Raw genomic sequence first — 27,573 nt, 5'->3', positions numbered from 1 at the left:
GAAGATGGTTGTGTTGTTTTTGAGGAAACGTCCAGCCGCCCACTGTGCTTGAAGCGTTCACTTGTGTGGTGTGTGTGTGTATGTATGTATGTATGTATGTATTTGTATGTATGTACAGTTGTGTTCCCGAGTATCTGTGCAACAGCCATTATGGAGATGTCAGCTGTCCAGAGTGAGCTCTCTCCTTCCATTATGTGGGTACCCTTGATGACTTCTTCAGCAACAGGGAGTGGGCTAGGTATACAGTGCCAGCCATACAGGGGACTTAAAGCATAATTAATTGGTTATTTCCAGATGTAAGTGCCACTATTGCATGTTTTGGGATAACTTGCCATTTGACCCCATATTAAATATGGTGAATAAATAAGTAAAGACTTTGTCACAGGCACACAGTCAGCACACAGCAGCTCCCTAGGAGAGCAGAGGCAGTTATAGACACCCACACATTATATATGTCACTTGGTGGTATATTCCCAGGCAAGAATCCATTTTTCCTAGTACACAGATCAAATTTTGCTAGCATGCTTTGTTTTTAATTTTTCAAGTCATTTGTTTTGCAATGGTACAGAATTACCTTTTTCCCCCAAGCAAATCTTTTCCAGTTAATGCTGGAATATTCTAGCAAATGTCCTCTGTGCCTGTGTTGCCCTTTTATCACAAACATGCATGCATGGGGAAAAGATAATTCCTTCATTATATAAAAATTGTTTCTCTGCCTTAATCTCTCAAGCGACAATAAGATAAAATATTTCTTCTCTGTCCTAACTGTTTTTGTTTGTTTGTTTGTTTGTTTTTGTTCACATGGTTTCCTCCCACTAATTTCCAATCAATGCCTCAGAACTGAAATGTATTTCTCACATGGGAGCTTTCTATGCATATCCAAACATTCTCGTCTATCATAGTACTAAAGGGCAGCAGAATAGCTGGCTGCAGGTAAGCTAGCTCACTGTAGAAACTGGAGCTCTGTCTACAGCTCCTGCCTGATGATGAGACAAACAGCTTTGGTTGCTCTCTCCTTGCAGCAAAAAACAAAAATGTGCAAATGGAAATACAATCAACTCAGAATAGAAGATGGAGAGGATGGATGAGAAGATACGCCCATATCTCAAAATACATCACTAAATGCCACCCCATTGTCTTGACAGTCAGATATATTGATCTGAAAGGTTATAAAACTGCCTAGGGGTGCAGTTCAGTTGGTAGAGTGCTTGCCTATCATGCACAAGGCTCCAGGTCCTATTCAGCACAGCATAAAATAGGCATGGTGGCACATACTTGTAATCCCAGTACTTGAGGGTTGGGGACAGCAGGATCAACCTTGATTACACTGTGATTTCAAGGCTAGCCTGGAACTCTGTCTAAAAAGGTAGTCACTTGGGTAGGGTTGGAAACAGAGTGTACAGTGGGTCCCATGGACATACCTGTAATAATTCTGTAGAACATGCAGGAATATGACTTAAACTAGATCGCTCTATCTAAGCTTTAGAGTCCCACAAATGTGCAGTGAGAGCTCTCATTAGCATCCAGTTTTCTTATTAGCTGCATATACAAACATGCCCCCTTGCTTCTACTACTAGAAAAGATAATTAAAGCCAGGAATCACAGAGCACAGACACACTAGTCTGAGACCATGAAGCCACCAACACCCTAAATGCTGCATCTCACCTCATCCTAGGTCATCCTAGGATGTGTCATACTAGGTACCACAAGGATAGGTTGATTTTTAAAAGGCATCTACAACCACTGCTTTACCCCAGAGTGCAGTTTCAAGGCCACTTCATTTTTCCTTCTTCTGAAACTGCTGTCTCTGTCCTTTAGTCCTTGTCATCAGTTGGTGCATCCAATGCTTACCATCCTGGGCACCCACGAGACTCCTAGGCTTCCCAGCTGAAACGCAAGGTTTCCCCTCAGTCTCTTCTGTTGACGCTGTGTTGGGATCCATTCAGAACCTCATACAGATAGGCATAAAGTGATAAGGGTGGAAGCACACCAGTGATGAGCTTGTGAATAAAAGTTACTTCAACTATCCATAATTATGCATGAATTTCACATTCATTTTCCCCTCCTTTAGAAACCTTTCCTTTAAAGGACAAAACTTCACTTTTATGAAACTAAATAGACGTTGGTGAATGACCCAAGTTAGATTGTTTCCAGTCATCTGAAAACCCTGTAACAGCTTCATACATCTTGAAAACTTCTTCCAATTAAGCACAGCATAACCACTCAGAATAAAAGCTGGGAAATCTATAGATTTGAGCCTCAAATTATGAAAATTTTCCCTCATTTGCATACCTATTATTCTTAAGGAAAAAAATAATGTGACCAGTTTACATATTCTAAATATATGCTGAGAATCAGAGCTTTAAAAAATGTTGCTTGCTTAGAAAAAATACATAAATTTGTTAAATGCTGTCCTTTTTATCCTGTTTCATGTTGGATTAATGTACATTTAATGCTAAGCCATCCATTTCTCAAGGTAGACTGCAATGGACAAAACTTGACCTAAATAATATTATTTACTCCTGGAAACACATAGAACCACCCACTGTTGCTGAAAAACTGGAAAGGAACAGAATTTCACAGATCTATGCTGCTTCATTTAAATTTAGACTTACCTTATTTCATGCAAGAAAAAAAAATGAAATTTCAATGTGTACTTTCCCGAGTAGCCACCACGCAGAAAGATCATGAGGTCCACATGTTAGCAGATTTCATAAACACTTAGCAAACATAGATCACTGTGAGTGAAAGGTCAGACTCTGGTAAAGGGACCCCCTCTGTCTCCTAACCAAATGGAACACATTACATCTGATCTATGCTGGTGTTTCTGCTTTGGGTGAGGGTTTGGTGCCTTTGGTATGGGTCACAAATGCAAATACCCATGTTTTGTTTGGTTTTGTTTTTGTTTTCCTGTGGAGAAAGCAGGCTGTAACCAGCCCACATGTTTGTGCACCCTTCCCCTCCGGGTCGTCCTTGCAAAGGGCTTAGTGCCATCTAGTGTCCAACCGAGGTATGAGACGTGGGAAAGCTGGGTAAGCAACTGTATTTCTCTGCACACTGCAGTGAGTGACCTACTGGGTCGTGGCGTTCTTTTCCTACAAACTGGGTCCTGAAAACGTTAGCTTCTGCTCAAATCCACTGTTTCTCAAGAGTGCTTCAAATTAAATATTTTTCGTTCGTATAGGACAGCGCCCAACACCATTAGCTCTCACTTCAGATTCTCATAATGGCGTTCTTTGCATTTTAAGCTGCCAGTATTGTCAACCACACTCTCTCCAAGCTCTCTCCTGACCTGTGTGAAACTGACGAGTCTCCCCTTGCTTTTCAGATTGTCTACAAAGCCTGGCTCTGCTCCCAGTACTTTGAAGTCACACAGTTTAACTGCAGAAAGACAATTCCATGCAAGCAATATTGTTTGGAGGTGCAGACCAGGTGTCCGTTCATATTGCCCGACAATGACGAAGTCATCTACGGAGGCCTCTCCAGCTTCATCTGCACAGGTATGGCAGGGCAGGGACCTTGCGGCTCCATTTGTTTGTTGCTTCCTTTGCTCACATAAGCTGTAGTCTTCACAAAGGTACTTTTTACACAGTCTCTCTTCTGGAAGCACGGAAAAGCATTCCTAACTGACTTAGACAAGAATTAACACCTCCACCACACATCTACAACCAACTGTGGCTCTCTGTGGATGTCCCCACACTGATAACTGCAGGGTGGGGGTTGTTATTAGGGCTCCTGTGTGTTTGTGATGAATTTTGACACCTTATCCTAATTGGTATCGAGAACAAAAAGAAATGTCTAAGTCATGCATGTATACATTAGTGCATAAGAGCCCCCAGGTGATTTCTATATTTATGACACTATATAGCTCTACTTCTTTTGAAAATAAAACCAAAAAAACCTCAGACCAGGCAGGATGCCAACACCAGCACCTGTCTCCATAAACCCAGAAGCGTTATGTAGTTTAGGCAGCCATGGAATACAAAGTTAAAGTTAAGAGCAGTCTCGTTCCGAAACAGCTTGTCAGTGAGAACCACACCCTTACTAGAGTACTATGCTCACAGAGTTCTTTATATCCTCTTAGATGAGGAGGAAGACCCAATTTTTTAAACTATTTGACTTGATGCATAGCATGTTTAACATAAGAATAAAAAATAAGTCTGGGGAAACTAGAAAGTTTTCTGTGTATAGTGGGCTTACAATCATTCTATTCAACAGTGGAAGGAAGAGAAAGATGGCTGCTATGTGAGTGAAGATATCTGCTTCTGGTTCTAACTACCTGAAATTCAGACTCTGGGGCCCAGATGTTAGGAGAGAATACACCCCTTCAAATTGTCCTCTGACCTCATGCATGCAGGCACATACACAAGATTAATTTAACAATAAACAAGTATAATTTTTAAAAAAGTAAGGTCCAGAAAGAAGGCTCAGAGGTTAAGAGCACTTGTTCTTGCAGAGGACATGGAGTTGGTTCCCAGCACCCACATGGTAGTTCACAGCCATCTGTAACTCCAGTGCCAGGGGATCCAATGCCCCTTCAGACCCCTGCAGGATCAGGCATGCATATAATACACAAATGTACATGAAGGGAAAATACTAATATATACAAAATAAAGTAAATATAATAAAATAAACAATGACAAGTTGAAATGCTCATTGTGACAGCATATCAGATGGTTTCCAAGTCACCACTGTTCAGGGTAACTAACCACCAAGATACAATCAGTGCCCCTAAAGCCTGCCCTGGCTGGCAGAAGGGTACTTATCCCATCACACAACCTAGCTTTTCACTGATGAACCATGGTAACTGTCCACAGCCCGGACATTACACTTGCTAAAATGATGCAGATATGGAAGATATACAGGCTTGGCAATAATAAACAAGAAGAGAGAAGGAGGTAGAGGGAGGATGAGGAGGATGAAGAGGGGGAAAAGGCAGAGAAGAGGGAGGAATTAAGAATGGTGGAGAGAAAGAAGGGTGAGAAGGGACAGACAGAGAGAAAAGGCAGCAAACAAAAGAAGGGAGGAAAGAGGGAAGGAATTATCAAAGAAAGAATATCTTGTTTTCTGGTAGGGTTGGGAGGGGGAATCACCAGAAATAGGCTTTAACTTATATTGGCTTTCCCACAGAATTTTCCATAAATTACCATAAAAATTGATAGCCTACATTCTAAAATTCTGTCCAAGGGACACTCAAGGAATCTGGACTTCTTTGAATGTCTTAGTTCCTTCCCTCATAGTGTGCAGTCCTCTCTGGGCTGCTCAGTGGGTCCCACCAGGGACTCATGAAGACAAAAGCCCCAAGGAAGGTTTGAGGTTCATCTCCTGGCCTCTGTCTGTGTTTGTTGAGTTGTTTTCTCTGGACAATTTCGGACAATTGGGATGCAAAAGCAGATCCAGCTATCTTCTGTGCCAAAAAGTCTGGTGTACAGCTTGCATTTTTAGTTGTTTGGAGTTTTATAAAATCTGTTGGTCTGTAGCTGCAGCAACATCCCTAAGGTAAGATGACAAAAGGAGAAATCTGTCACTGGCCCAGAAGATAAACCCAGCTCTCTGGAGGCCTTCAGAGTTGCCTGGTGTTGAGCACTGGGAGGCCTCTCTGCTGTTTGCTTTCTGTAGGTTCTGTGACCCTTGCAGTTACTGAGCTCAGAACACTACATTTAGTTTTTACAGCTCACCACTCTGAAAGTGTGAACTCATACACACACCAGGAAGAATCATGCTCTTTTCTGAGGGTGGGACAGGGCATTGGGGGAAATAAAGCTCCACCATCTAAGTCAGAACTGCTGTTCTTTCATTCTAGCTTATGAAAACAAAAGTGGCAACTCAGGTTATTTCCACAGTGGGCACCAAAAGCTGTAATCCCTGGATCAGTTTTCAAAGAATCTAAGGCAGTGGTTCACAATATATTATGATTCAAAACAGTAGCAAAATCACAGTTATGAAGTAGCAACAAAAACAAAGTTATGATTTGAGGCCATCACAGCATGAGGGACTACATTCAGGGGTCATGGCATGAGGAAGGTTGACCACCACTGCTCCAAGGTCTGTTCACAAAATGATGCTCAAACCTGGCACTCTTGTTAAGATAAGAACCTGAGTCTAGACCCTAGGGAGAACCTAGTACTATCACTCTGATAGGTAGACATGTGTCCGAGTGAATCCAAATGAATTATCCATGTAGCCAAGAACTAGTGCATCTCAGTCCTCAGCAGCTAAACTTCTGTTTGCAGACAATGGTGAATAACGCAGATACCTACAACCAGTCCAGGTACAGAAAATAAGAGACTAGATACGACATCTGCATCACATCTCCTCTTTCCAGGGCTCAGGGATTATTGCAGAAGAGGCAGACAGATTTTAAGAGTCAGTTGGTATATGACTCGGGAGTGTCTGGGCTCATAGAATGGAAATTGTACATATTAACTCAGATTTGTCACAATGTGCACAAAAACCATGTATGCTCAAACCAAGCAAAACCAGAGTGTGTGGAGCAGGGGAGGGGAGCACAAAGTCTTGCCCGTGGCTGAGGAACTGGTGGCAGTGGTTGAGCCAGTTTTCTTTAGAGTGTGTCCCTGATTAGCTGACCATACTCCAGTGGAAAGTCAGGCACCGAAGAATCTATGAGCAGCAGAAATTGAAATTGATTAGTTTATTTTAAAGGGGGAGGCAAAGCTGGGTGGATAGGGAGAAGAAATATTTAGGAGGAGCTGGTGGAGGGAGTTGATGTGATCAGAATATATTGGTAAAATTCTCAAATAATGTAAAACTGAAAGGAAAAAAAAACAAGAGGGGGGAAAGGATACTAATAGCATCTCTTCAAGTTCGACAAATTTAATGAAAGTGGGTTTTTTTGTTGTTGTTTGTTTGTTTGTTTTTGCGGTTTATATGAGGGTAGAGAACTCCTCCACAACACTGAGAACTAACTACGTATGGCCCTTGCCAGGTGCTTCAGAGGAGCCAGTTCTGTCCAGGGGTGTGGTCATCCAGACTTCTGTGGGAGCCTTCATTTCCCCAAGACATGAGTGATTACTTCTGACTCCTTTAGCCACAAATGGTACATCTCAGGCAGGTGTGGAGCTGGTAAAATTCTGGTAGTTTCAAAACACAGATTTTCTCAAAACAACTATGAAGTCAAAGTTATAGTTGAATTGATTTAGAATTCAATTCAACATTTCACCACATTGCTTCTTTTGCTTATGTTTTTGAGGTATTGTCTTCTGTAGCCCAGGCTAGCTTTGAGCTCCTTATGGAACTGAGGGTAACCTTGACCACCTAATCCTTCTGCCTCTATCTCCCAAAGTAATGAAATGGCTGGTTCAACACTATGCTTGCTTGACAAAGCCCTGGGAATCAAACACAAAGCCTGGAACATGCTAAGACACCTGAATCTCATCCCCAGCCCTCATGCAGGTCACTTGAGCGGCTGCCTCCCTGCCTGTCACTTGTGCATCTTTTTATTTTTTTATTTTTATTTATTCATTTTTTTTGGTGGTTCTTACAAAACTTAGCGATTTCTTGAACTTTCACTATCAGATGTAATGCTCTAATGATCAACAGAATAACCTGACTCTAATCAAGTCAGAGACTTAATAAAGAGCCGAGCATGCCCTTCTATTATGTCAAATTGTCCACCTCTGAGTGCTGTGCACCAACGTTCTGGCCACGGATCTAGACCACACAAAGGCTTCTGCCTGTGTTTAATTCTGCTTTGGGATAGAAAAAACAAAAACAAAAACAAATAATGGTGGCGATGAACTGAGATGCCTCTTGCCTCTTGGTTTTTCCATTGAATAACAGAACTGACATGATGGGAGGAATGCTTGAGAAGTAATTAGGGAGGAGTTCCGGGGTGTTGTCAGGGCAGACTGTCAGTCAGTGCTGGGGTGGTTGAGTCACAGCTACCCGAGGTGTTTTCTGCTGCAGGCCCCCGTCACAGGCTGCTGTGTTACAACACGGAGGGTTTCCATCTGAAGAGCAGGGGTGGAAACCAAGGTCTCACCACCCAGCCTCCACTGTAGTGATTATGGTGTTTCCCTCTGTGCCCTCCCGCACCGGGTCCAAGGCTCCCAGAGCGATCCTTGACTGCTTACCGGTAATAGGGAGCTGAGATTCAGGAGACAGAAACAGCAGAGTGCCACAGCTGTGGGTGCTATGGTAACAAACATGGGAAATTATTCTTTGATTGATGGATAAAGTGGGCCTGATGTCATTTGCCGCTCCAAATTCGCAAGAACAAAAGTAGAAGTTGGTCCGTTGGGGGTTACTGACAATGAAGATAAAACATATTTTGAGAATTCCGTGTAAATTCTGCATCCCATTCTTTTAGCTGTGACAAGGATAGGGTTATGTTTCTGCCTCTAGGGAAAACACTGTAGGATGCTTTTGTTCCTTCCCTGCCAGGTGGATTAGCTGAGGTGGTGGATGGCGCAGCCTCGCGGCAGGTAAGCGCTACTGCAGGGCACCTGAAACCTTCCTGCACATAGAAAAAGCCAAGCCAATTCTCTCACACTTTCACACACAAAGATCACAAAGGAATCTTTAAATCTTTAAAAACGTGTTCTCATTACAGTATTGTAGTAGAGAAATATGCTTTGTATGTTTAGTGTCAATGTCTCAGCCGCTTTCTATTTCTACATTTATACTGTATGTACGTATACTCAAATATTTTTCCAAATTCTGTTCTGGGGTGGAGGGATATATCAAGCAAAAACAAAACAAAACTTACAACTTACTAAGATTATGAACCTTGAAGTCAAAAGACAAATTTAAAGATATAAGATATAAAGTATGGAGGAAAAATAACAGGCCACAAAATTAAATGTTTGAAATGTAAGACACCGTGTGGTTGTTCTAACTCTTTTCTGTACAACCTGGTGCCCAACAACTTGTCTAGATCCTTCCTACTTCCAATTGCTTTTGTCTTCTGCCTTCAAATGTCTGCCTTAGGCAAGGCTCACACCATAGTGAACAAAACTTTGGATGTTGAGATTCTTCCAGAAGCTATGGAATGCATGCCTGCTGTAAGGCTCCCTTCTTTGTATAGTGAGTGAATGTCACTAAGCCCATGGAATGAGTGAGTACTCAGACAGAAGAATTTCCCCTCAGACAGACACACACCCCCAGTCCAGTCTGATAGATGCAAGGAGATGGCTGAACTGCAGTGGAGAATGGGAATTTCCCACTTGTCTGTGAAGAGCAGAGAACATAGACTAAGGTGCATCCTGTGTGCTCATAGAGAAGAGCTTGTGGGCACACTCAACATCGCTCCAGATTTGTAGGTGGCAGTGTGCTACCCTCCACAAGCCTGCTGCTCTCCACAGCTTTGGGAAAATTCTGACACGCCTCCACTGAGCCTTCTGTTTTGTATCCTACAGCTTGCATGATCTAAGAGAGGAAATTAAAGGCACAGAACAGGAGAGTTGAGAAATTTGAGCCTGGAACAATGCTGGTAGGGACTAGAGTTGAGCTAGTCCCAAGAGGAGTCCAAGCTGAATCACAGGGTTCCAGGTCATCAAAGCTGTGACCAGAGCAATGCAGGGAAATGTTGGAGAACACTTGTTGATTTCCTTTAGGAGGCTTCCCTGACATCAGACCTCAACTGTCCTTGAACCTGGCAGGGAACTCACATTCTCTGTTTCTGGAATTTGTGTGCACTCCTGAGGGGACTCTAGAAGAAACTAGCTCTGTCAGGCTGGTCTGTTGAATATGTAGAATTTCAGGTTAGATAAGAAAACATAGCAAAGCCAGGGTTATCGGAGTAAGAGGACTATGTTCCTCGGTCCATCTGCCTGTTTCATCTGCACTTGAGATATCTTTGTGAAGAACCAACCCCCACTCTGAAGCTGCCGCAAACCAAACGTGCTTGACCACTGATGTTATCCCCCACAGTTATACATTCAACCATCATCAGAACAAGTCTGGCCACCCGTCGCTTCTTCTTAACTATGGAAAGTATTGCCCAATTCAGGGTCATGAAAAATCAGCAACAGTAAAAAGGGTTCTGACTTCAATCACCCCCAAATAATTCAAAAGCAAGTGTAAAAGGAATTCTTGGTATTTCTGTCATGTCTTGCCAGAGTTGTGTTGTAACTTCAATGAACACACAGTAGGTGTACACTCTCCACTGTGTAGCATCAATAAAAGCTGCCAAAACCCAGGCTCACATTACAGTCTGTCAGATGCTATGAATTTTAGTGGTTTTATTGTAGGTAGTTTTCTGATCTTATGGGGCCATAATGGCTTAGTTACAGAAAAGAAAGACTTTACTTTCTGCCATTATTTCTCAACATACCAATCTCTAGTTTATGTATATTAGGGTTGTCTTGCTTTAGAATAATGTTTGAGTTATTGGCTTCAGTTTCACAAAAATTACCAAAAGAATTTTTGTTTTAGGACAGAATTTCCATCAGTTTCTAAATTAGTCTGAAACATGGCCCTGTAACTTGGTACTAAAGATTTATGCAAAGTGACATTTTCAGCATGACAACTATTGAATCAAAATATTGATCAGCTCGGGAAAATGTTGAAGATGCTGGATCCTGCAGTATGAAATATTCACCCAAGATTCAGTTCTTTATGCAAAAATAAATACGCACACCCATCTCAGGGTACCTCCTGGCTTTCATCTCTTATCAATAGCAAACTTCAGTATTTACCAAAAAAGAATCATAAAACAAATTCCTTTATGATTTATTATCAGTAATGCTAATAATGTTTAAAATGACCATAGTGAAAAGGGATTGCAAATGGAAAAAGTTTAAAGATCTTTGCTATTCCAAGTCTGTGATTGCAAAAGCAAAAAATAATTCCATACTTCACAGCTATTGGTGCAGCGTCCATGTCATAAATGGAAGTAGCTCAGGAAAAATGTCTCTCTTGTGTGATAGAGCAGAGGGAGTGCACAGAACTGGAAACCCATGGTTCCTACATCTTCCTTGCAGGTTGACATCATTGGTAAAAACACTCCCTGACTCCTCACACCACACATCACATCAAAAAATGGATGCTATGAGTATTTTGCAACATGACCTTCTTTCTTTCTCCCTCTCGCTCTCTTCCTTTCTTTATTCCTCCCCTCCTTATCTCTCTTTAGGGTAAATAAACACCAAGCCTGTCTAGAGCCTGTCTAGAGCCTGTCTAGCTCTCAGTTCCTGGAAAAGCTTGTGGTCAGATGGCTAGCTCCATCAGCCAGATGGAGAGCGAGAATTTTTGGACAGACACACACACACACACACACACACACTCATCCCTATCATCAGAAGACAGGCAAAACTTCCCATGTGTGTCACTAAATATGACTGTGACTCTAACTGACATTGTTCTATGTATTATAGCTCTCATATAAAATATAACCATCATAATATAGCAACATATAACTAATATATTTATAACTTTCTAATATACCACTCATATGTGCATGTAGTTTAAATTGCTAATTTTGCAATTTAAGTAAATAAAGTAAATTTGAATCTAAGTAAATAAAGTAGGAAATTTTTGTTTTAAATTAGCTTTAAATCTTAGACCATGAGTTATAATTTCAGCATGACAAAAAAAACTTTTGTGTGTGTGTGTGTGTGTGTGTGTGTGTTGTATAGTGTGCATATGTGTGTGTTTGTCCCCTGAGCTAAGAAGAATCTTATAAAATCAAATACAGGAAAAGTTGTGAGTTCAGTATAGATGAGACAGCCTCAGGGTAACTCACTATCACAAGAGAAAGCCATCTCCACAGGCAGTCATTACTTTGAGGCACTAGAAATTAGAATGTCAGTGTGTAGTCTTAGCAGATACTGTTCAGAACTTATGTATTTGAAAGAAGGGAAATTGATGGGGGGCACACAGTGGGAATACAGGGTGAAGATGACTTATGGAGAAGATAACCTGTGACATGACAAGACCAAAGACCCAAGACCTCCAGGAATTATCTGATAACACTCTCTCTTACACTCCAGTCTCAGATGAGACATACCAATCTCCTGTTCTCCAGGCCACAAGATGGGGAAGCTTCTGTAACTACAGTGAGCATCATAGCAGCCTCCACTGATAAGTACAGTGAGTAATAGCTTGCAAGACTGAAATAAATTCTACCCTTTACATGAGAAAAAATGCAGGCTTAAAAATTTCTCCCAGATTAGAGGGCAGGGAGCAACAATGCAATTATAGAAGCAATTGGTATCTGGATCCTGGGGCAGAGACATTAGTGAAAATTGCTGAACACAAGGCATGGACATTACAGAAGATCTCTTTAAGCTGGATAATAAAGTGATCTCTGAAATTTCATGAACATCTTTTTGATGGAATTTAGCACCACAGTAAATCTGCAGAGTGCTATATGTGTGTGGTATCCAGAGCCCCACTCATCAGTCATCAGAATATTTTAGCCCTGAGTCCCAGTGGCTGGGAGATGAGACAGTAGTGAACATGCTTCAAACAACCCAGACACTTGGAGCAGTCTGCTAGGGTCTCCTGGAACCAAAAATGCTATAAGAAACAATGTGTTTCGGGAAGGACAAAGGGCAGAAAGAAAAACAGAAGAAAATCTACCCACATATATACTTACCATGATGCTTCAGCTTATTATTTCTTGAGAATTTGATGCATGTGCAATGAAATAGGGCTGTATCCATCTCCTTATCTTCCCTTCAAGTTCACCCAGAATTGCCCTCCTCCCCTATCTGTATGTCTCCTCTTTCTCCTCCTCTTTCTTTTCCTTGAATGTCCACTAAGTCTGATGAGAGCTCTCTATATGCATGAGTGTGGGACACCATGGGAAAACCACCTGTTCCTTAATCTCTAGAATATTTGTGTTCCATTTGGAAATGTTTTTATTGTCATTTTTAGACTGATTTCATAGGCTTCTCCTGTGGTTTTGATAGGAATTATAGTTTGATAGGAATTAACAGGTTTGTGGGATGTATTATTTTTATTTCACTTTCCCTAAATTCATTCTACTACTATTTCCATGCATTTTAATTTTTTCAGAAATTTATGTATAATATTGTGTTTATATCATTTATATCCCTCCCTCTACTCCTCTGTGCTTCTACCACCCTTAAATTATTATTTTGTTATGTGTATACATACACACAAAGAGAGATTTGTGGTGTGTGTGTGTGTGTGTGTGTGTGTGTGTGTGTGTGTGTGTGCGTGCACGCTGCGGAGTCCATTCAGTATTGCTTATGTGTACATTTAGCGATGACCATCTAGGATTGGACAACCTACTGGGATATTCATCCCTGGATAAGACTGGTCCTGTCTTTATCAGACTCCATTCATTTACTGTAGCTCTTCGTCTAGGGGTGGGGCCTTGTAAGATTTTCCCATCCTTGTTGGCTTGTCAATTGGTGTTGTCAGGGTTCAGGTCTTGTTCAGGAGGCCATATTGTTAGAATTTCTTGGATGTCACTTTCTGTCATATAGAGAAGACATAACCTCCCACCTGACACCCTACTCTGCTCTAGGATTTTAAAAGCAAGGACTCTAGCTATAGAGACCCTCCCCCATCCCTCAGACCCTCATCCCTAATGCTTACCAAGGGGGTAATTTCTACTTCTGTCCATTCCAATTATCCTGAAAATAGAAAAAGTTCTATCCATGAAGGAATCACATCTAAAATAATGAGCTTCATCAATTAACACAAACAGAAGCAAGAGTGACCCCATAATGAGAGTAATTACGAGTTTCAGAACTGACAGGCCAGAGTAACTAACTGCCCAGCTCCAACAGGTGGGTTTGCCATTGGTTGCCTATACCCTAGGGAATCAGGGTGTCTTGGATGGGATGGGCTCACTGAGGGTAATACTGCAAGAAAAGAAATGTCTGCCTTGAAGGAACTGGGCTCGGTGGCTTTTTTGACTTTTTAGTCCACCATGATAGCACAAGCATTAAATTCAGCAAACAAGAAAACTGAAAAGTAGAAATTAACTTGCTTTTTACAAATTCATAAGAAAGCCAGCTGCAGACTTCACAGGTCTTGAGCTTTGTTGGCTTGGCAGTCATTCTCTGTTCTTAGGTGCCTTTGTTTCTAAGGGAACATGGTTTTATAACCTTGAGCACCTGACATCCTTTGAATTAGCTACTGGTTTGACTCCAGAGGGTCATGAGCTATCTTCCTGCTTTGATAATGTAATGCTTGCTGTGGTTGGAAGCAATCTGTAAAACAAATGTGTCAATGTTCTTTTCTTTCTCCATCATGATATTTCTTTTTCTAGTTTTGAAGTATACCTTGCATCTTTTCTCTTGGATTTTCACATATTCAATAAAAATTTGATAAAAATGCCTAGTATTAGAATATCACAAGACTATTATTGCATGGCCTTGTAGCTCAGAAGTGTAGTCAGGCTTTTTGTCGGGACCATCAGCTCCCCAATAATGACATAGAGACTCATTTTTAATTATGAAACCTCAGCCGATAGCTTAGGCTTCTTTCTAACAAGCCCTTATAACTTAAATTCACCCATATCTTGCAATCCATGTTCTTTTACATGGCTCGTTACCTTTACTTTATAATGCCCTGGCTGCTTGTTCTGTGTCCTCTGGCAACTCTGCCTTCTTCCCAGCATTCTCTCTGCCCTGCAAATCCTGCCTAGCTATTGACTGTTCAGCTTTTTATTAAAACAATCCCAGTGACACATTTTCACAGTGTGTGAAAAGAACATTCCACAACACAGAAGCTTAACAAAGACCTTCCCTGGGTAAAAATCAAAGAATATGCAGGTGGGCTTCTGGGCCCACATCCAGGAGTCAGCAGAATCCTCTCTCTCTCTCTCTCTCTCTCTTTCCTTCTCCCCCCTCCCCTCCCCCTCCCTCTCCCTCTTTCTCTGTGTGTCTCCACATACATGCATATCATGATGGAGAAAGAAAAGAACATTGACACATTTTCCAACTCCTTTGTGCTAAATCTCTGCAGATGCTTGTGTCTTTAGTAATTCTCCTAGATAAGGTCTTAAAGGAAGTAACTGGACACAAAACAGGGAGGTGATGCAAGATGCCTATGGCTACGGTGCATCGTTGATGCCATTACTCTTCCTGGCTCTGTAGCTAAGAAAATTAAAACTAATATTCCAGCTGAGATGGTACATGTGGTTACTAGCCTGCCAGATCTGAAATAAATATCCCCAGTACCTCAATGAAGAATATGTGACTCAAGTAGCAACTTTAGTTTCCAGGGAAGGATGCATGAGTAAGATCCTTTTCCAGGAAATTGGCCCTCCATCCCAGCAAACCCTCCCTGCCCCTTGCAAATACCCAATTCCACAGGTTATTATTATTATTTTTTTTTTACTCCTCTAGGGAAATCACTATACCTTTTTGTTGTGTTTTCATCTGAAAACACCACAATACGTGTTAAAACTACCAGAGGGATGAGGGATGGCTCCTCAGTTAAGAACACTGGCTACTCTTCCAGAGTACCTGAGTTCAATTCCTAGCACCCATATGGTGGCTCACAATCATGTCTATAACTCCATATAAGGAGAGAACCCATATCTTCTCCTGGCTTAGGAGGGCTCCAGGAACACACATGATCTCATAGATGTACAAACAGCAAAACACTCACACACACGCATATATATGTATGTGTGTGTGTGTAAATAAATTAGTGAGAAAAACACTACTAGATATCAATTTGGTTCAAATCTTAAATCTTAAAAAAAGATAGCTAATTATTCTAGAGTTTGTCGTTGGTTTTGTAGTTGTTTGGGTTAAATTATATATTGACTCTATTTTTGTTATTGTTTTTTGGTGGTACAGGGATTAAACCCAGGACTTTACGGATGCTATGCTGGTGCCCTGTTATTGTGCTATAACATTAGCCACAAATAGAACTGACAAATTGACATTGATTTTTTTGGCAGGGGAGGCTGGCCTATAAGCTACTATAATGCATTTTATTTTAATAGACTACTAGTGAGATTTTTTTTTTCCAAGTTAGGGTCCAGCCAACTTAAGTTGTAGTATTGGTTTCCCAGAATCTCAACTGTTTATTTAAACATTTAACATTTCAAAAACTGAAATATGCCATGAAAATAATTCCTCTTACTCAATAAAGCAAGTATCTGAAACCCAAGCCTATTTACAATGTATTTCAATGTCATGGAACAATGACTGTGTCAATGTGTAGCTGAGTGTGTGCAGACCTGGAGGACGTTTGGGTGTGTTCTGTGATTACACAGAGTATCTGGTTTTCTTTCAAAGAAAAACAAGGCAGGAAATGTTGCCTGTGCAGTAAAAACAGGGATGTGTAGGAGCATTAGCAAAACTGTCTCTTCCATCACAACTCACTATTTGAGAAGCACCAGATGCAGAATTATTTGTACAGTTTCCTGTTTCCAAGAATATTTCCTCCACAGCGTCCTAGTTATGGGGAAATTCCAGTTTAAAAAGCATTGTGGGCCAAACTGATTTACAGTATGTGCTCCATGCCATTTCCCAGAGAAAACGAAAGAGAATAAATAGAAAGAGAATGCAACACTCTCAGCAAGGAATGTTTGCTTCTTGCCTTGTGGTGCTTTTGAATAATGGACAATGTGAATCCCCACCTCAGGGTCCAGAACTCTCAGCATGAAGACACAGGAACATTCTCAGACAAATCCAAGGTCTTCCAGTCCCCCTGGAATGTGTGAAGAGCAAGAGAGCCAGAGAAGAAAGCATCTGCAAGAATCTCCAGTCTATGCTAGGGTCCTCTGGTCAAGGAGTAGAGGGGCACATAACCAAGTAGGGAAGGACAGGAGCCATTCCAGGTGACCCATGTGACTCCAAGGTTTAGTATAAATGCTCACTTTTCCAGGAAACTGTGGTTTTCCCGTGCACAACAATCCTGTATCATCAAGCAGTCTTGGGGTAGCCCACAAAGAAATCATTATGGGTGGGGTGAAGAAATGAATGATGTATTTGGAGAGAGTCCAAGAGTTTTGTTTTGGTTTTCATTTTATTTTTCCATTTTCTCAGATGTGTTTTTCACAATTAAAAAGCATTGGTGTGCGGGCCCTGAGAAAAATAAAGTGAAATGTGATATTTACCAGCACTCATTGGTTTGTGTTTACACTGTACCTCTCTAGCTGCATACCATCTTTGTTCTGGTAAAATGCTAGAAAACCTGATAAAATTCTCTGCTCAGTTTCAAGGCATTGTTTCCAATGCATCATTTATTTTTCAACTTAGCTATGATCTTAATGAATGAGTAAATTCTCTGTATAACACTCCTGGGTTTCTAGTGTGGATCTTTGATTTTAATTTCATTGGGTACCATTTACAGTATAGAAGCAATCTGTGTTCTAATGTCCTGTGATACTGGGCTCTCCAGTCCCTGTGGAACCTTACTTGAGAAAAGTTCAGTCTCACTCCATACAGTTATAGGTCCAGAACTCCCACCAAAATCTCTGGCTGTTCAAGCTTTGTGTGGAGCTTGAGGGTGAAACCTTTCTGTGTATCCTATGCTTATTCTATGCCCTTTAACTGAAATCACCCCCAAGAAGTTATCATGCTTAATGTGATATAAGGGCTGGGTATAAAGAGTTCTCACACTGTGTTGTTTTGGGGAGTGATATTGGGGAAAGGTGTGTAACCTTTCAATGTAGATGAAGTAGTTTTCTAATATTTCCACCTGTGGCTGGTAAAATCCATGGGTGGGGTGGCTGTACATTCAAAAAAGCTGGCTATGCTTACATTTCCTTACTAGCAGGCTCCACCCAGGGATTTTCTGACTCAAGGAATTCAACTATCAAAGCTTGCCTTAGTTCCTTCTCTCAGTAGAGAAATAGTAACTTCCCTGTTGTGGACAATTTTACCTTGATATGTGCTTAGAATCTAAGGTAGAAGGGAATGGTAGCAAGCACTCTTCACGTTGTCAATTGGTGGAAAACTAATGCTGTTAAATTAGATGGGTGAGGTGATAATGCCTTTTTTGGCATTATGGGGCTGATACACTGTTAAGAATAAGGTATTCCTGCCATTCTGGTCCCAGAGCAACACCAGCCCTAAATAATACACAAAGATGCTATATTAGATATAATTCCATTAGTCTGTTACTATCATTTCTTATTGGCTAGCTCTGTCTTAAATATTAACCCATTTCTATTGACCTAAGTATTCCCATGTGGTCTCATCTTACTAGAGAGAGGCCCAAGCATTCTACTCTCTCCATCCTCCATGTTGAATCTCCCCCTACTACTTCCAGAATCCTCCTTGTCTCCTAGTCCCGCCTATCTTGCTTTCCCATTGGCCAACAGTGCTTTATTCATTAACCACTAAGAGAAACCAGAATGACATCTCCCATCATCTCCTGTTTTCTGTCTAAAATAAAAAGAGAGGTTTTAAAGTTTGCATTGCAAAATATATCACACAACAGTTATCAAATAAGAATCACGGTTAACAATATTTAGTCCATTAACATTTAGTAAGATTTAAAGAAAATATTCTATCAGTTATCCTATCTTTGTGAGTCTAAAGTCTTATATGCAACTTACCTTTAATCTTAATTAAGGAAAACTATAACCATAACTATCTGTCTTCAACTCCATCAAAGACCACAGAAGGATAATATATAAACTCTAGAAATGACAGAGACAACTCACTGCCTGATCAGTCACCAAAAGTTCTTCTGTAATGTTCCACCTTCAGCCTATAGGCTATAGTGTGTCTGGCAGACTCCTCAGCAAAGCAGGAAACTTTAAACTGCCCACCTGTATTAGCAGTTTGTCAGTCACTTTTTCTGTGTCCTATAGACTGCCTGGCAGACTCTTCCACGAAGCAGGAACTCTGTAGCAATGTCCATTTTGAATCAGCAGTCACTTTCCTGTGGGTCCTGCCTGACCAGTTTATACAGCATGGAGTCAAACAGTCCGGACAAGAGCAGTATTTTGCTCAAATGGCTAGTTTTGTCATATTGAAAGAAAACTCCATAATGTGTTTCTTCAAGGTCCATTTTCCTTTCTGACAAAGGTGGTGTTGCCAGAAGCAGTTGTGCCTCACTGTTAAGAAAAACCCTAACCCATTTTAAATGCCATATTCTGTAGGTCTTTGAAAGGTTGAAGAATACCTATTTATCTCAAATACATCTCTGTATATCTAAAACAACCTAACTCACCTAACTATAAATTTTGACTATTATAGGTAACTATCTATAATCTGTACTAAATTATACATTACATTTTTAAATGAGGTATATAAACACAATGCCTAAACAAGAGGAGAAATATGCATATCATAATATTGACCTTACATTGTATCAATAAATGAAAATCCATTCCAAAACAAAGTATACATTTTTATAACATAATCTCCTTTTTATCTTTAAAAAGAGATTGGTTGTGGTTATTAGCCATGTAAAACCAAGTCCATTTAAATGAAGTCAAACATTTATAGACAATATTGGGAATTTGGGCATCGTTCTTTCCAAACTGCTTCCTGCTGGTAGGGGCGCTGTCTTGGGGATCCTAAGAAGACATAGAAATCCTGGCTGTAGTGGTTGTGAGGTGCCTTGTCCCAGGGACACTGCTTCAGGTGGTCTTGCTTGATCAAACCATGTTAGTCTGGAAGGAATCCATAGCTTTTTATTTTCTGTGGAAACAAAAATAGAAATCCTTTTTCCAAGTCCTTAGATTTAAATTTTGAAGTCATAGCATTTTTAAAATATATAAATTAGAATAATCCAGCAGCATTTCTTTTAACAGTTGCTGCTATTTCCTCAGCAGTCAAATGATACAAAGGCAATATAATACCATACAGTATCCAGATTCTATCTGTGCTTTCCATCTTTACATGGCTTTTTTTATTACTCTCTTTCTTCTACTTCTATTTTTCTCACTTTTTGACACAGGGTTTCTCTGTGTAACTTTTATCTGTCCAGAATTAACTCTGTATACCAGGTTTACTTTGAAATCACAGGGATCTGCTTGTCTCTGTCTCCTGAGTGCTGGAATTAAAAGTGTGTGCCACCACACCCAGCTACTCTCTGGTTTTTTATTATTCTTTTTTAAACCATTTTATCCTGTTTCTTTTTCTTTTTCAAGCCTATATATATTTTAAAACAGACTGTAAACCTTTAGAGGTTTTTCTTAATCTAAATCTGTCTTTATTGTAAATCTTTATCTTTTTCTGGCCACCAGTCTTTTATCTGGTAAACAACAACATTGCTAAAATGAAAGGCATAACTGTATTAGCCGAGGTCTATCAAAGATGTCAGGTACTTTTACCACCAGAACTGAGAGCTGTTCTCACTGCCTTGGTCTACTCTGCCATACAGCAGCATGTTGCTGGCTTGGAGATGTGGTCACTGCCATTGCCAGCTCTCATACACACCATTAAGTTGTGCAGAGCTCTGTAAAAGCCTTTCGTTTTTTGCTGCTAAGCTGAGTCAGAAAACCTCCCTTAAAAGAGCTGTGCAAGTCTCTGCTTCTCTCTAGTGAAACAGAGCCTAACTGAGAAAAGCAATGTTACCAAGAAGCCTTGCTTGTCTTTGTTCTTTTGTTTCTAAAACCCTTTCTTAAGCTTTAGTTAAGTTTTAAGTGGAAGTTCTTATTAGCCACATTGAAGGTGCCATTTTGTTATGAGTAGCACCTGCCTTTTGTACCTCCGCTGAAAATGCCACTTTCAATGTATAACTTTACTAAAATTCGACCTTGCTTGTAAAGATATGTTTAAAAATTATAAACATTTAAACATACAAAATCTGATAATTATTTTTTCAGATGGTCAATGCAGTTAAAATGAGACATGTTATGCTGTTTCACTTTCTCAAATATAAAATAACTGCTTGAAACTAGCAAATTTTTCTATAGATTTTAATGTTTACTTTTTGTAAGGAAAACATGCAATTTAAATACTTGGGCAATTTAAAAGAAGCTGCTGACATTCATGTAGAGTAATAAACATGAAATGAAGGAGTTATTGACCTCAAAATACCAATTTTCAAAGCTATTTTGTGAAACACTGTTAAGATTTTCATAATGGTCAAAAAAAAGTCAGTGCATTAAATGTTAGTGTGACTCCTGGCTCAAACTAATAAGCTGCAGCCAATATTTCACCCCCCCCCATCTGCCTCTAAATTCTATTGAATCTAAAGTAAAAATGTAAAAAACGTGTCACCTTCATAGACATAACAAAGCCTGAAAAGTGGATGATTGTTAAAACTGAGACTTTTAAAGATAGTGTGCAAAAGCAAAGGGCAGAGCTGTAGTCCAGGTAGTTTAGGGGATTCAATGTGAAAATCACAGAAAAGCGTAGAGCTGTCTGCCAGGAGACCTCGTGGAGGGAGTCATGCATGCCTGCAATACCACTGCTGAAGTTTATTCTAGCCTGGTCATCTCTAAGTGAAGAACAAAACAGAAGTTATGGCATGTAAATGATGTGTGAATGCCATTGAAATCACCCAAAGAGTGCTCATGAACATGTTAATAATTGGAACTAAATAGATTTGAAACACGTAAGCATTAATCAAAGAAACTGAAATTCCAGTTTAGTGTAGTCACACTCATCTGTGATCCCATCAGGCAGGCAGAGGCAGGAGAACCCTGGCATCCAGGCCAGTGTGTTCTATATGGTCATGTAATGTCTCAATATAAGAGGAATCCTTGTCAACTCACTCATTGCTGGTCTCTTGAATTCAACAAGTGAAGATAAGGGTCTAATAAAATTATTACAGCATGGATTTCAAAAATTATGAAAAAATTATGCTCACACAGTAAATGATGGGAAAGAGAATGATGAATAAGATATTAAAATGCTCAGAAATCATTTTGCATGATGATGAGAACAGAGCAGAACTCTTCAGATCTGGCAAGTAGAGAGGGATCAAACTTCTTCAGTTTTTATAAAACACAATACAAAGGAAAATACAAAGAGAGTATAAAACATTAAAACAAGACACCAAAGCAGGTATGCTAAGTGTTATAGAAGAAATATTCATAGTAAACAAAGTATACCCAAAGCAACAGTAAGAATCATAAGGCAAAAACCTCAACAAAGGTGACATAATTATACCATGACAGCACCAATCTTCTTGGTTAGTAATAAATATCCCAGGAAACATAAATGTTGATGAATTTTTGTACCTGCTGACGAAACGGGAAAAAAAATAAAGAATCAACACACCACAATATTTATAAATGCATATGCATGAATAAAATGTATAGAGAAAGCTAATCAGAAGCATCTATAAGTTACACATTGCTCGGATGATAGTAGTATGACCAGACAAGATTTTACCTAAACAGATGCTAACCCATGACTAGAATGCTAACACTTGAAAAAGTGGTAAGTAGCAAGAAATATGCCAAACATATTTGTGAAGACCAGACTTTTTATTAGGAAAAACAACTGTACTTAGTACAAATAAATTTTTATTGAATGACATGTATTTTTTAAATATATCAAATTAAAATAACACAAATATAGAAATTAATGCATTATCAAAAAGTAACAAATTATAAGGGTGATAGTGCATCTTTAATAATACAACACAAATTAGGGAAACACTTCAAGTCTCACCAAGGACAAGACAGAAAAACAGAAATAGCACATTAACAAAGTTTGAAATCTATAAATATAAAACTTTCTACATGAGCCATTTTTAAATATGAACTATCCAAATAACCAAAACACACCAGTAATCATAAAATAAAATAGAAATATAACGACCTTAAGAAATTAATATTATGAAGTTTAGAAAGTCTGCCATATTAGCTTTTTCATTTCCTTTTTAATTTTTTTTATTGCTGGAGAATTTCCTGCTTGAATATAATGTATTTTGATTTGACATAATTTGATTAAATCCACCCCAACTGCCTTTGCCCTTACTCTCTGACAACTTTGTGTGTTGTTTTTGTAAACCCAGTGGGTTCAGATAGCCATACCTGTAGGCTTGGATATTGAACCATCCACTGGAGATGGGCAGCCTCTCAACATGCTCTGTAAATGGGGTGGGACTCTACCACTCCACCACCACCTGTGCAGGGATGTAGAGTGGCTTCACACCGTGAACGTGCCACCTGCTGTAGGCCCACCTGTGCAATATCTCTATCAGGAAAAAGCTGTTTCCCTGCAGACATTCACTACAATGATAGCATAAATACGTGTAACTTGATGCTCTCAAAACTACATATATCAGACATACTCTGTGTACTCCTACTTATAATAAACATGCAAAATATGGAATAAACACTAGCAAATCAATTGCAGAAGAAAAATTTAAAGAATAAATCTCATTTAAATGTTTTATATATGAAATCTACAAATTATATTCAGCCTGTGTATGTACCTACCTTGATAAAAATGTAGACTGTTCAGTCAGTAGTGTCTTTTCCCCTTTATAATGAATGATCATGTGATGATGATAATGATGATGATGATGTGATGACGATGATGATCATGTAATGATGATCATGTGATGATGATGAAGATGCAATGATGATGTGATGTTGATGATGATGATGTGATGATGGTGATGGTAATGATGTTGTGATGATGATGATGACAACTATGATGATGATGGTGATGATGTGATGGTGATGATGTGATGGTGATGATGTGATGGTGATGATGATGTGATGATATGATGATGTGGATGTGATGTTGATGATGATGTGGTGATTGGGATGATATGATGATGGGGATGATATAATAGTGATGGTGGTGGTGGTGAAGTCAGATTTTATTTATTTCACATTGTTTATCATTATACTATTTTCTAAGCTTTTACAGTCACAACTTTCAACAATTATTTTAAAGCCTTTTAAACTATTCAAAAATTGAACTTTCTATCTAGATACAAATATCTCAAATTGTAGATGTCAGAGATAATGGAGGATAACCTCACATTTAAAGATGTCATACAGATATCCGGCCTCCTTGTGCTGAGATAATATCTAAAATGACCACATAGTAAGGCTTAGGTTCTTTAAGGGATAGTTGTTAGGGCTCAAACTCAAAGCTACACACATGCTGACCATGTGTCCTATGATACAAACACAACCCCAGTCCCTAAGAGTAAGTATTTAGAAATGATACAGTTCTTCTGTTAGCTAAGGTGACATCACACTCCTACAACAACTGAATTACTATTCACAGTGGCCAAGAAACAACTGTGCAAATGTCCAGCTAAGGCATTGAGAGAAAGTGCGTGATAAATATTTGAATTCATGTGTGAATATATGTATACATTAATATCATTCCGTCTTAAGAAATGAAGGAAATCCTGCCATTTCAGCAAGAATAGAAACAGACATGATCATGTTACACAAAATAGGCTCTTGTGTGGCTCTGAATCAGTTGGTCTTATAGAAGTTATGAATAGATTGGTACTTACCAAATACAGATAGAGGGTAAGTGCTGTAGATAATGCTGTGTGTCTGTGGCTAATTTTAAGATTGGGTCATAGAGAAAAATATTCTGAGGAAAGCAGAGAACTATAGGAGCAAGAGCGTGGAGTCTACTGCTCTATTCTGTGCTGGGTCTTGAAAGAGGTCCCAATGTTGCCCTTGAGAAGAAAGCACTTGGAATTTTTGCTCCTGGAATTTTCTTCTCCAGTTCTAAAATTCCTGGTGGAATGATTTGTACTTTTATGTGTACTTTTATGGCTCCCAGTAATGTTCTCAAGATATAGAGGGAAAGAGAGATAGTAGGAGCTATGACAGTCCCAATCATGGTCCTATTGGCCCATGCTAATTGTATTATTTGGTCTATAACAATTTTAGATTAAATGAGAACACAACTTCTGAGTAAATTGGGAGAACCTCTTATTTTTGTGACCTTGTGAAAAAGAATATTTAAATTCTTAACATTTTTTAAATTCTGGTAGAACAATCATAGGGGTGTCATTTGTGTTCCTCTTCATAACCCCTTTTCATTGTAGAGTATGGTGCTGTTGATACGTACTTCAATAAATGACTGGTGTATCACTGAGATATATGAAAGAAATATACAATTAAATATGTCGGAGCTGCAGATCTCATTAATTCAGTTTTTTTTCATATTCTTCCTAGGCGAAGGTGAAGTTTACCTTTGAATGCCTAAGAAGAAATGACTATTGTAAGCATCATCACTATAAACATATTGAAGCATAATCTATTAAAAAAAAGCTTCTTTGTAGCTAAATGAATAGATGTATTTAGTTTCTTATACAATAAGTTCTCGTTAACTGTTTATTTTGTCTAGGTATTCTGATATATGTTGGGAATGTAACGGTGAAAATGTTCAGTTCATGCTTTCAAGTTGATAGTTGGGTGTGGAAATTGACATGAAAATGGGCAACTGTGATTCAAAAGGGGAAAAGTGCCATGTTGAAGAGAAAATCACTGACAGTGTGGCCTCACTCTCTCTTGAGGAATTTCTTCACATCTGCTCCTAAGGGAACAAATGAGATGAGGGTATATATTTAGGCAGAAGGAAAGGCAGCCTGCCTCACATTGAGTGCTCCCAAGACTGTAGGGTATTAAGCCTTGAGAGTGGTGGGAAAGATGCTTGGATTTCATGAAGGGGGCAAGTGGTGAAATGCCATGGCTAATCACTATTACTAACATTAGCCAAAATTATCAATGTATTTGTTAGTCACTGAACCAAGCACTTTACATGAAAAATGTCACTTAATTCATGTAACACCTCTCATGTCTCTCTTTAAGATTTTCAAACACAGGGATGATAAATGGATGTTCATTCTAAGGCCCATGAGAAAAAGCACTAGATAAAATGAAAACAACATCATTGGCTGCCAGAATACTTACATAGCTATTTACACCATTATACAAACTAGAGCAAGACACAAAACAGAAAATATAATAATAATTTGTTTTATTCACCACTTTGACAGTTTCAAAGTACAAAGTCATCAATTTTAAAATACAAACAATGTGTGTTTCCTGAGGAAGGAGCAGGACTCAGCTAGAAGAAAAAGGGGTGATCAGAGAGAGATATCAAAGAAGTTGGTTGCAAGTTACAGGGTAGATGGGAATATTATTCATGGGCTGAAATCTTCAGAGTGAGGGGATCCAGACCATCTTATTAAAGCATCAATTCCTGGGGTCACCCATGGTGTAGCAAATGGGGACCTGCTTCCCGTTAGATGCTGAGATGCCCCTCTTATTTTCTTAGGGTCCACGGAGGGAAACTCGGCAAACAGGGCTTCCAGGGCTTGACATCTGACCGATTGGCCCTTTCACTGGCAGGGCTTGCTGGTGTTGCTGTATGGATTAGGTTAGTGACGGCATCCCTGTTAGGGTTTGAACAGTGGCTGAGTAAACTCGGTCTCCACGTCTATCTGAAACCAGAAACTCTGGTTGTCAATCTAGGCATGTTCTGTACACTTAACAACACTCAGCACACCCTGGAACCCAATGCACACATAACCACACTTTGGGAGCACGGCCTGTTGGCAGGCCAATTCTGAATGCTGAAGGGCAGCTGGGATGAGGCTGTCTCCTGCATCTCCCCACCCCCTCTACTTCCTTCTCAGCATCCTTGGCCTCTAACCTCCCTGTTCTTCTTCCCCCAGGGCTCTACGAAACCTTCCTAACCAATGATGAACCCGAATGCTGTGACATCAGGAGCGAGGAGCAATCCGCACCCCCACCCAAAAGGACCGTGGACAGGAAAGACTCCTGCCCCAGGACATCGCTCACAGTGTCCTCTGCCACCAGACTGTGCCCTGCCCGGCTGAAGCTGTGTGTACTCGTCCTCATCCTACTTCACACAGTGCTCACCGCCTCTGCAGCGCAGAACTCCACGGGGCTGGGCCTGGGCGGCCTCCCCACGCTCGAGGACAACTCCACCCGGGAGGACTGAGTACAGCCTCAGCGTGTGCGCAAGGCGCAGGGCTGGGCAGTTGCGTGCTCCTGCCCCTGCCCACAGAGCATTGGCGACCCACCCGGGATGAGCACCTGCTGCTACCCGGGAACTGAACCCACCCGGGTGCTTTACCCTTGGACTTCCCGCAAGACCTGTGGGTAACATTCAACAAGATGGGCCCGATTCCCAACATGGACACAGCTGCAGCTTCTTACCGACTAAGAGGTTGCAAGTGACTCAGTTTCTCACACCATTTTATACACTGTGTTACTGTGTTTTAACGTTTGGGATTTTGTTTTCTTTTGCTTTCGGTTCGGTTTGGGTTTAGTTTTCATTTATTATACTTTATTTCATTTTCTGCACTTGTTGATGCAGGATTTCTTTGTGGGTGAACTTAAGTCTCTTCACTGTCTATCTATCTATTTCTAGTCATTGTGTGTCCATCAGATACTGTCTACGTCCTGTCAGTTTCTAATAGAGGAATGACCGCTATAACCTCACGGTGTAGCAAAAAAACAAAAAACAAAAAAACAGAAAACAAAAAACAACAATAAAAAAGAATAAAAAAGCCAACAAAAAAGACAAAAAAAAAAAAAAAAAAAAACAAAAAAAATAAAAAAAAAAAAAATTCCCTAAGCCTCCTTCCAACCCATGGACGCCACGCCCTGCAGGCCCTGCTGGCCCTCGCCTTCTGTCCCCAAGCAGACAACATTCGCTTGCTTCTGTCTGTGTCTCGCATGGTGGGTGTGTGCCCTGCACAAGCCCTAGCAGAGGGAGCCAGGGCCTAGTGGTTCCTCTG

The 27,573-nt window shown here is 40.0% G+C and overlaps 1 protein-coding gene across 2 annotated transcripts in view; it reads left to right on the top strand.

Annotated features, from left to right (window-relative positions):
- Nalf1 (NALCN channel auxiliary factor 1) overlaps nt 1-26,820 on the top strand; it is a 482,365-nt gene extending 455,545 nt beyond the window's left edge. The window contains exons 2-4 of one of the 2 annotated variants that reach the window (XM_051181966.1): nt 3,329-3,500; nt 24,977-25,022; nt 26,482-26,628. In XM_051181966.1, coding sequence (XP_051037923.1) covers nt 3,329-3,500; nt 24,977-24,999 — 195 coding nt within the window. In that variant the 3' untranslated portion in view covers nt 25,000-25,022; nt 26,482-26,628. Of the gene's footprint in view, nt 1-3,328; nt 3,501-24,976; nt 25,023-26,481 lie in introns of both variants that reach the window. The other variant, XM_051181965.1, reaches the window with a different exon arrangement.
- The last annotated feature ends 753 nt before the right edge of the window (nt 26,821-27,573 follow it).

The sequence above is a fragment of the Phodopus roborovskii genome, unplaced genomic scaffold (assembly GCF_943737965.1).
Source record: "Phodopus roborovskii unplaced genomic scaffold, PHOROB, whole genome shotgun sequence".
Classification (NCBI taxonomy): Eukaryota; Metazoa; Chordata; class Mammalia; order Rodentia; family Cricetidae; genus Phodopus; species Phodopus roborovskii.
Note: the sequence above shows the minus strand (reverse complement) of the source record. Positions and strands in the feature narration are given on the sequence as shown.